The 10,941-nt window shown below is 44.0% G+C and overlaps 1 protein-coding gene across 1 annotated transcript in view; it reads left to right on the top strand.

Annotated features, from left to right (window-relative positions):
• Window positions 1–92: 92 nt before the first annotated feature.
• SMAD3 (SMAD family member 3) overlaps window positions 93–10,941 on the top strand; it is a 69,606-nt gene continuing 58,757 nt past the window's right edge. Inside the window, exon 1 of the mRNA XM_061446577.1 lies at window positions 93–713. Coding sequence (XP_061302561.1) covers window positions 508–713 — 206 coding nt within the window. The 5' untranslated portion in view covers window positions 93–507. The remainder of the gene's footprint in view (window positions 714–10,941) is intronic.

Here is a 10,941-nt window from a genome sequence, read left to right as displayed (position 1 = left end):
GGGAAGCAGAGCCCCGTCCCGCCCGGGGAGCGGGGGCCTCCGCCGGCGGCGGGGAAGGGAGAGGTTTGGGGGGGGGGAGCGGAGCTCCCGGCGGGCCGGCCGCCTCCCCGCCCTCCCTCGGCGGCGTGAGCGAGCGTGTTTGGGAGGGAAGGAGGGGGTGGAAGCCGGGCCGGGGCGGCCAGCAGGCAATTTGCATGAGAGACAGACTGGGAATGAGCTGGAGTGGGTGCCGCTCCGCGCACACAGAGCGGGGCAGCAGGGGGAGGAGGGAGCTGCCGCCGCCGCCGGAGAGAGGCGGCGAACTCCTGGCAAAGTTTGGTGCCGCGGGCCCGAGGTGCTGAGGCACCGGCGGGGCGGGCGAGCAGAGCAGCGCGGCGCAGGGCCAGGCCAGGCCACCGCCGCCCGGGGCCGGGCTTTGTGCTGCCCGCGGCGCGGCGGGGCCTGCGCGGAGCGGGGCAGAGCGGAGCAGCGCGGAGCCAGCGGCGGGGCGCTGCCGGGCGAGCCAGCATGTCCTCCATCCTGCCTTTCACTCCTCCCATCGTCAAGCGGCTCCTGGGCTGGAAGAAAGGGGAGCAGAACGGGCAGGAGGAGAAATGGTGCGAGAAGGCGGTGAAGAGCCTGGTGAAGAAGCTGAAGAAGACCGGGCAGCTGGACGAGCTGGAGAAGGCGATCACCACCCAGAATATCAACACCAAGTGCATCACCATCCCCAGGTAAGGGGGGTACGCGGTGGTGGTGGGGAGCGCCCAGGGGAAGGGGCACCGCGGCCTCGGTACCCCCGAGGAGGCCCTGGGGTGCTCAGGGGCTCTACGGTCTCAGCCCTCTCCGGAGGGGCTCGGCGTGCTCTGCACAGCCTGGCAGAGGGCTTGTTCTGCTCTCCAGCCCCGCTGCACTTCGGTGCGGTGTTAGTCCTCTCCTGCATGCTCTATCCTGGCTCTATATATAGTTTAAGAAAAATATAACTGGCTAGAGAATTGGATTACTGTCTAGTAACAAGAGAGGAAGAAAGTAAGAGGGGAATGCAGGGGAAAAAGTATGTCTCCAGCTGAGATAAAAAAAGTTTGAAGCGCTCTGGATAACAGTTACACTTATTATTGTGGATACTCTCATTGTCAAAAGTTTCAGCGTGGTCTCCAGTACTGTTATGTGCAGATTGCCTTTTGATTAATGTATCAGGAAAATGGTTTTGTTTGGGTTGCTTGGTTTCTTCCATATTAGCTAGACAGATATTACTCTGAAGAGGTGATTTAGAGCTCTGCTGTGCATACGTTTTCAAATTACTTTTTAAACCGGGAATGCAAATGGAATGGCTGAAGGGGATTGTTTGGAGTGCAGCAAAAGCATGGGAGAGGGGATAAAACTTGGGGTTTTCATATTCTTTGAATTAACATAGACTTTATTTTTAGCCTCCATTCTGAGATCGATCCATAAGACCGTCATAAATCATAAAAGACGTGTATATAAGTATCCTATCTGAGAAAATATTTCCCAGTCGCTTTCAAATAGCTGGCCACAAGTGCTGTTTTATTGCTGCAGATCCGTTGCTTTCTGTGAGCTCAGCCAGATGACTGCTGATTCTGTTACTGATTGTTGTTTGAGGGTACGTTTTTTTTTTTGTTAAACAAAGGCCAAAGTTCATCCCAAATATTTGACTGCTGCATAATTGTATGCTTCTGCGTGCGAAGATATCTCTGTGTGTGTATTCATGCTTCTCTCTCGCACAAACAAATGTATGCTTTCTTGGTTGTCACAATGATTTAATATGCAGTAGCTAATACAAAGCAGCATCTGTTGCATGAAAAAGTGAAGCAAGCAGCTTAGAAATGTAGATGTTTGGAACTCCTAACATTTTCTTCTAGCTATGGTAGTGGGGTTTTTTATTTTTAAAGGAAAAATAAAGTCTCCTCATCTTTTTTGGTGGTGAATGACTGATGTGGCTAAGATTTTTGCCAGTAACGCGAATAGACACCTCAGCCTTTGTTAGTTACTCTGGCTTTTCCTAGTTGAAGCAGAAATCAAAACCTGCAGAGGTACCAGCTGATAAACATGCCTTAAAACCTCTATTTTTCAATTCTTGGTAAGCAGTGTGTTTTCCACGTTGATAATACCCTCTTTAAACCACTTCCCTGAAACACCATTTCAAAAGAAGAAAATAACTTGAGCAGCCCTGCTGCTATGACCTGGGTATTGTGCCTAGCTGTGACTGACCTGTTGGGGAGCAGAGCGTGAAGCCTCTTGGTACTTCTTTTGCTAGTAACAAGGTGGATTAGATAAGGGAGGAAGGTTTTGACATTTTATGGTGCAGAAGAAGCAAAGAGATGGCTGGAGTGAGATGCTTTAATTTAGAAAAATCATTTTCAAGCTTAAAAATACATAACACAAACAGGTACCACATGTGTAAATGCTGTCACCTTCAAAGACTGTCCTGCTTGTTCCTCCTACACAGAAGTGAATGTTTCCCCTAGACCTTGCTCTGTTAAAGGAGATCTGTACAGAAATTAAAACATTTCATGTTCATTTATGACACAGAGCCTGGATCCTGCAGATCTTAAACTTTGTTATGGGAAAAGTGTCAGCATATTCTGGTGGTAGCTCCTTCTGCCTTGGCACTAGTTTTTAAACATGATACTTTATATGTACTTTTATTGTTTGGGATGTATATTACAGAGGGAATGTGGTTAGATTGTACTGGACCCTCTTCAGCAGCATACTGAGAGGTTAATATATCAGGTTGGGGAATGGTGGGGAAATGTGAAACAGCTTGTCTAGAAGTCAGTGGCAGATCTGGAACTATAACCAGCCCTTGTGACTTCAAGCTGTGTGTTTTCTGGACTGTGCTCTTCGTCCTAATGTGTCTGTGAATTTGATTACCATGTCATTGGAAATTAGTGCTTGCAAGACAATTTAGTGTGGTTTTAGTTTGGGTGTTGTGTTGGATTTTCTTTTAATAATTCTACATGTGTCATTTTACTATTTACTCAAGTATGCTGGGGGGGGAGGGAGGGGGGAAAAAACATAATTAAAGATTAGTTCGTGTTGTGCATTCTCTGTAATGCATCAGTAGACTGAACTACAGTGGAGCTATGCCAGTGATGACTGGCCCAGCAGGAGTAGGGTAAGTCCAAAATTAGCTATTGTATCCATGAGACGAAGCAAGTTTCAGATGTAAAAGTGCTTGAGCTTTGCAGAAACATGGCTCGTGGGAATAAGGGCTACACAGCAAATTCTTGTAGTGATCAGGTGGGATTCTTTTAAGAAAGAACAGAAAAAAAATGTTGTTGTAGGGCTAAAGAATTAGAATATGAAATTTATTCCTGCTGTCACTTTCATCTACTTGGAACTGGAAATACACACACTACATTCTATCTCCTGACGTTATTAAACAATGAATAGTTGCTTGTGTACTTGTTCAGCATGTGTAACGCTTTCCAAGTGCTCCATTTGTTAGATGGTGTGACAGACACCTCAGGCCCTGGGTTTTCTGCCGGAAGGATATGTGACAGGCAGCAAAAGGCTGGAGGGACCTTCAAGGATTCCAGTGTAACACTCTGCTGGCAGGATTTTTCCTTCCTGTTTTTTTCCACCTGAGAAACCATCCAGTCTCAGACCTTCTGATTGTTTCTTGCGCTGCAGTTACTGGGGCTGGACAGAATGGTTCCTTTAGAGGACCTTCCTCCTCCCTCCCTCATCTGGCGTACTGCTGCCAAAGCCCATCCTTCCCCAGAAGGGAGTTCCCTTTAAACCTCTATGTACCGAGCTGGTGGGCTTTGGTGTCAGGAGCTGACCTGGTGAGTTGTAGCAGGCTGGGGCTGTGTGGCAGAAAGACATTTTTCATACTGTATTGGGAGGTAAAGTTGAAAACACCCATTCTTTTGCCCATTAAAATACATCCTTTGTGGTAGTTGCCTTGATCTTGAAAGCCCAGCTTTCAGGATGGGCATTTTGATGACTTTTCAGACAGGCTTGAGGGCGGTGTGCTGTTAGTACCCCAGCACAGCCAGGTTTTTGGGTCTGTGGCCTTTCTGCTTTCCTCTGTGAGAAAGCTTCAATCTGCTCCAGCTACTATCAGATTTTTTTGATGGCTCTATTCGCTTCTGAGACCAAAGAGCATGGTAAGCATGGAATGGTGGCAAAGTCTAGCTGACGTTAGTAAAGAATTACGTATCTAGAGATCCCTGTGGACTTGATCCCTGTGAGAAGAGCAATAAGTTTCTAATACCATTTCTGATGCGAAGAAAGGCCATACTGTTCACCTGACAAAACTGTCAGCCTTTTGCCCTAGAAATAAAATTCCTCTGAATTGTGATGAATCTTTAACTCTTAACCTATATAAGGGTCTGAACTGCAGAACATGTGATGAGCACTTAGCAGTTTCTAAAAGCTGTGCAGTATATATAGTCTTGCTGATATGTGATGAGATAGTAAATGTTTTGTTTCAAGAACTTTAGTGGTACTACGCATACCAAAACATAAATTTGTTATACATTTGCATATGCATATTTTTTCTTGTGAACTTATTACTGTATTTCTTTCGGTATCACGGGTGGTTTTAGGGGAGCCAGGAGTCCTGTGTTTAAGGAACACCTCCTTTTAAGTGGTGTTCCTTTTAATTTAGAAAATAGTTTTGAAAAGAGGTGGGTGTTATTTCTTATGGAACTCATCTGATAAGGGTAGAATGTACCAACTGAAATGGTAACACGGCACATTTCATTATTAAAAGCAGTTGAACAAGATGTTCCTTAAATGATTTACATTTTGGTGAGGAAAGCCAGGGAGAATACGTAAGTGATCTTAGGAACATCTTGGGTGTGAGCATCCCTTCTGTTGTGTTGGTGGTTGATCACATAATATTTACAAGAATTGACCATGCTGTTAGGATGGCCTGGAGACCAGGAAAACATGGACACTGTAAATATGAGAAGTGACAGAGGCTGTTGGCAAGGCCGTGAGATAGGTTCTTCTTCCGAGGCCGGTGCCTGCCTGGTGTCAGCACTAAGCAGAGGTCTGGTAGGTTTGTGTGTCCACGTGCGTATGTGCATATTTGTTTTAAAACCAGTTTTAACCTTCCTTGTTTTCAGTTTTGGCTTGTCCCTGTATGTGAGGAGCTTTAATATTGCATAGACTTGTTTAAGACTGTCTGCACTTTAGCTTGGCATAACAGTGCTGCGCTAGAGATAATTATAGTCCAGTCCCCATGTGCAAATGCTGCTGTTGTACTTGCTGGCTCCTTGTTACTGGTAATTTTACTGCTACAAAAGTGTGTCCACTAACCTGTGTACTGACCTAGCTTTATGGGCAGGTTTTTACAGCCCTGTCCTAATCTTTGTGCTGCCACAACCATCCTGCCAGCGGTGCCCACGTGAGCTCGCTCAGCTGTGGCAGCGATAGCTGCAGGGTACACACTGCTTTACAAAGCTGCTGGGAACTAACTTCATGGAATTAGTGTGACTTTGCAGATCAAGTCTAAAGGTGAAAATACAGTGAGTGTACACAGGCCTTTAGTCACATGTGCTTTCTGCCTCCAGTCCTACTTGTCCATCAGTGCCTTTCTCATCTTCCTCCCTGTTGTCTCCCCAAGGGTCAAACCCCCTTCTTGGGACACAGAGGTTTCTGCTCCCACAGCCCCTCAAGCTTCTCCCAGAGTTGCTGCCTTTTATATTAGCCTGGGTAATAGCACATGTAGTTGACTTCTAGTCAAAGTAACTACCGTTTAGCTGAAGCAATAACGTTGATACAACCATTTAAGGAGGAACTACACATTTGGTTTTGTTAGCAGAGACAAGGAACTGGGGAGAGGCGGCTATGAGGGAAGAAAGTGTTGCCCGGTGTTGCAGCCCTTTCCCTCAGGGTAGCTGCTGCAGGAATAGCACATCAGACCCAGCCCTTAGTAAGATGTCTTCTGAAATTTGTGGTGTCTCTGTCAGCAGCCAATATAATTCAAAACCTTTTGTCAATGTGTATTTATTTATCTTTTTGTTCCTGAGCTGTGCAGGCCAGTTAACATTTTGCATTAAAACTGGTGGTAAATCTCCTCTTGGCCTGGAAAGATAACTGCAGTGTTTATATAGAACACTATGGGCTAAGGGGAAGAATGTATTTTACCATTTGTTGAGAGGATTTCAGACATTCATATCTCTGCCTTTTTCTTCTCCCCTTTCTCAAAAGATTAAAATATTTAAAATAGCTTCTGAAAGGAATCATGAGATTCTCATTATATTGTGTAGTAAGTGTTGAATCTTTGTGAAATAAAATGTTTAAAATGGTTGCTTAACTTTTATAGTATTAGGAAAAGACCCTGAACATTGCAGTCATTTAAATATAATGAGAAATAAATGCAAAAAATGGATGAAATCAAGAAATACACACTGTATGGGATTATCACATCAGGGATCCAATTAAAATGAGCCCTTCTAATAAATATTGGTTTAATAATGCAAACTTGTGATTGCTGTATTATTGCAACAAAAATAAAATTAACAAGATTTAATGGACTGAGCAGCCATTAATTTTCACTTGTTAATTTATTAGGAGCTTCTAATGCTGTTAGAGGCACAGTAATGTCATTATCCTGCATGAACTACTTTATGAAATAAATAGGGCCAAACAGTGCTTGAATTCAATTGAAATCAGATTTTATACCCGAATTATCTTTTCCTGTTCTTTTATTACTTTTTTCTCCTAGCTTTCCTCTATTGAGTGCAATTAAATGTTCAGGGATGGGATGCAGCACTCTCTTCCAGTAAGGCTTATGAATAGTCCTCATTAACTTCTGGCCTTGTCTGCCGTGATGTGCTGTGTAAAAAGCTTTTTCCAATCCAAAGCTGCTTGTGTTGATTGGCAGTGAAGAGAGCAGACAGGAGCAAGGGAATAAAGACAGGGCAGAGGTTCTTGCTCAGGCACTCTGGTTGTTGTAGGCTGACTCCACCAAGCTCAGCAAATGTTTGCTAATTACGTTTTGCTACATGTGACTTGAGTCCAAGCATAAAGGCAAGGAAGTTGTTAATAATTGGGCTCTTGTACTTGTCACTGGTAGCACAACTCTCTGTGTAAGAGACAATAATGTGTCAATTGTTGCAGCTAATACTGCTTTTAAAGATGTTGTGAGGCCTTTTAGACCTGATTCTCATTTGCTCACCCATCTCTTTACCACCACTGACAGAATGGTGGGACTTGTGGGACTTGCCCTTAGGCAAGAAGAAAAGTTTGATTGCTGCTGATACTGTGGCTCCATAGGAACAGAATAAAAAGCCAGAGCTCTCTCTTTATGTATTAAAGGCTTGATCCTTCAGAAGCATAGGTTACAAATACGAGCAGGAATAAATTAATTGTGCATAGTAATAGGAGTCCTACTTAAAACAGGAGTTGTAGCCTTAATCTTCAGAAGAGCCCAGCCAGGTAAGAAATAATGCTGCTCTGCTTTTTAGAGGATCCCCCAGGAACTGTGTGAACCTCAGAATAAGAAATCTTCATTGTCAGTTAAGAAGTTCTTCCCTGTGAGGGCGCTGAGGCGCTGGCGCAGGGTGCCCCAAGAAGCTGTGGCTGCCCCATCCCTGGCAGTGCTCAAGGCCAGACTGGACACAGGGGCTTGGAGCAACCTGCTTTAGTGGAAGGTGTCTCTGCCCATGGCAGGGGGTTGGAACTGGATGAGCTTTAAGGTCCCTTCCAACACAAACTTTTCCATGGTTCTATGAAGTCCATTAAACCTAAGGTGCTGTGGCTGTGCTGTTTCAGGTGTCCAGATTAGCGCGTGAAGCAACAAGGTAGGTTTCTCTGTCCTGTGTGGCTGTGTGTGGTGCAGGCAGACTTCAGGCTATTCAAAATCAGTAGGTCAGGAAATCTGTGGGATCGTGTGCCCCAGCAACTGCTCCAAGTATTGAACCATCAGTCCTTTCTCTACAGTGGAGAATCTCAACATGATTGATGATACAAGCCTTGCTTACATCAAGAGTATGCTTCTGAAGCTGCAGGTCTTGGTGGATAGAAGCAGCACTGGGGAAAGAACACTGGGAAGCATGGGAAGAAGAATGCTAGTTGTTCCTTGTGAGTTTGTGTCTTCAGCCTGCATGTGTTCAGCATTTTGCTGTTGCACAAGGAGTCAATTTTATTGCATTTTTAAAGTATTAGGATCTTCTGTTGATGTGGAAGACATGATGAAATTGCAAATATCACTGGTGAGCCTCATGAAAGAGAAATTCACTTACTCTTCACAGATGTAGAACAGTTGAAGTTCACAAAAGTACTGGGCTTAGTAGAAAACATCTTTGGAACATGAAAACACCTCTTTGGTTTTGTGTTCAGTCTGCAGCTATTGTTGCTTTACCTACTTAACAGCTAGAGAACATTTTTTTTTCCCGCAATTTTCCTTTCTCTCTATAACTAGATTTTAAGTGTTGCTGTGTGGGAAGACAAAGACCCAACTACAAGCATCTCTAATTTTGCTATGCTCAGAAAGACCAGATGTGGTTTTTTTCACAGGGATACAAAGTCTGTGGTTTCTGTACATGTGGAACTGTACAGAAAGAACCTTTTCTTCTTATTATTTGTTGAACAAATTGTTGTTCCTCTTGAGTCAGATGCATAGCCAATTTATAGCATGCATGTAACAGCATCTTAAAAATTGTATCAGTGTTTAGAAAGCACTCTTTGCCTATAAGAAAGGCTAACAAGCCCCTGGAGTCTGAATCTTTTCCCACTTCTTTTGCATTTGTGTAATTACGTGGATTTCAGTATGTTCTGATTTATATGCAAGAGAAAGGGGAGTCAGGTCAGCACAAGAAAGCGGTGAACTGAGAATGGAGGAGAGAGGTGTTTGTAGGTAGAATATTATCCATTTTTCTCTTTTAAATTCATGGCATTTGGGGCTTCTGCGGGTTGTTCTTTGTAGGACTTGAAGCCTGCCCACCAGAGCCTGTGAGAGCCGAGGCCTCCAGAGCCACAAGGACTGGACTTGTCAGCCCTGGGCTGGACATCTGTCCAGAAGCCAGGCAGAGTTTAGCTGGAAGTCTGTTGAAAATGATACTTAGCTGCACAACATTTCATTTTCAGAGGAGTTTTTCACTCCTGTTCCATGGAGGGTTTTCTGGTGGGCACTAGTGTGGCTTGGCAGAGGTTCTCCATAAATTGTAGCTGAGGTACCTCTGGCTGTGGGTTTGGCATTGGCAGGGGCTCCTGGTCCTGTGCAGAAGGTGGCATTTGGCTGTTCTCACTGTGGTTTTTATCTGTCTTTCTTTCTAACCAGCTTGCATACAAGTGGTGAGGCCCTTATAATGTGTTTCACCCTTCCCACCTCCTCTGCTACACAGCTATAGAGCACAGGAAGGAATAGGGTTTCCTCTTGCATGGCTTAGATAAAGCGCACCCACAATTATAGGCCTTGAACTCAGAGGAGCTCAAGGTCTGGTAATGGCTTGATCCTTTCTTTCCCCATGGTCAGCAGCCTCTTGGAGGAAAGTTCTAGAATTATTATTGATGTTGGGCTGGAACCTTCAAGCAAAGCTGCAGTGAGACCCCACATCAGTTACCTTGTAAGATGAGCTTAGAATGGTGAAACTTGCATACAGTTTGGCTGATCTTTCTCCCTATCTGCTTCTTGGGCCTAGATTTACCTGCTTTACTGACCATAAGCTTCACCACAAGTCAAAGCTGTCTTACCAGCCTGTTTCATGTTACTGTTCTCTGTTCAAAATTTGGTGGTGTTCTGGTTTTTACGGCCAGTGGAGCTTTTGCAGAAGGTGACTGTTAGAATGGCAGAAAGTGGCATCCAGCTGGTTTGAAATCACTGCGTTAGAGAGCAGCTTTACAAAAGAAATAACTGTGATTTTTTTAAAGAAGTAGGTAATCACTGATTGTCAAAGCTAATACAACTTTATAGCTGATTTCTGTCACCAGGAAAAGTCTGCCAGCAGTCTGCACACTGCTTGGAGCTTTGCTCTGAATTAGATACCAGAAATAACTTGTGTGTAGGTAGACAGCTGATCATTGAAGCTTTTGCCTATATCTGGTTTAGCTTGTTTGGTAGAACTATAGGCTGAAAGTTCATGTATAGAATTGCAAGTGCATATTTATTTTTCCCAAACATAAGTGAATTAAGATAGGTTTTCAGTTGTGGATTACTGCATAGTGAATGTACACTGTGGTTAGGGAAGACTGAGAACAGCAGGGTTTGTTCCATACCACTATGGAACATTGAGCAAAAGGTTCAACCTGCTTGTACTGTACACTTAACTACCTAGCACATACAATACTTGCCTCACAAGGATGTTAGAGAATTTAATAGCAGTTGTGAAAAGCTCTTAAAATCTCAAGAGGTAGACTCTGTTGCAAAACCCAATACTCTGCTGCTTTCAAAAGCGCTCTGTTGCTGCTCAGCATCTCAGTTGTCCGAAGAAAGCACTTTTCATTTTTGTTGGAAACTTTCTTTGAAAATATCCAAGTGCTGCGTCAGTGAGAATATCAGAATTCCATAAATGTTTAGTGGTAAACCTTAACTGGGTTTGCATAATATTTATCTATTCATCTCTGTGCTGGTGCCTCCTGTACACATGGAATATTTTGACTGGTTGATACACATCATACCACAGTGGTCTGCTACTGAGCTTAAGTTTGGAGTCTGTTAGCACAAGTCCAGGGGAAACACTATACATGTAGCCTCATGTTTTCATTTAAGGAATATTATATAACCATATGTGAATTTAATGCCATCCAAATACAAAGTCTTAAATGAAAGAAATGTGTGTCTGTCAAGCGGTTGTGCTGTTGTTCGTGGACTTAGACAACCGTAACCCACAGCAACACCAGTTGGAAAACCCAAACCTTTCTATATAGCTGTGTCTTACTGAATGTTTTGGCAGCCACCAACAGTGCTGGGCAGTGTCGTGGTTTGCTTTAAAACTCCTTTGCAACTGAAGACTTCTGGTGAATTGTTCCAAATGAGATGACTGA

The sequence above is a fragment of the Pezoporus flaviventris genome, unplaced genomic scaffold (genome assembly GCF_033815535.1).
Source record: "Pezoporus flaviventris isolate CSIRO_AGI_PZ_B2104156 unplaced genomic scaffold, CSIRO_AGI_Pfla_v1 ptg000006l, whole genome shotgun sequence".
NCBI classification, from domain to species: domain Eukaryota; kingdom Metazoa; phylum Chordata; class Aves; order Psittaciformes; family Psittacidae; genus Pezoporus; species Pezoporus flaviventris.
This window is presented reverse-complemented; position numbering and strand designations above follow the sequence as displayed.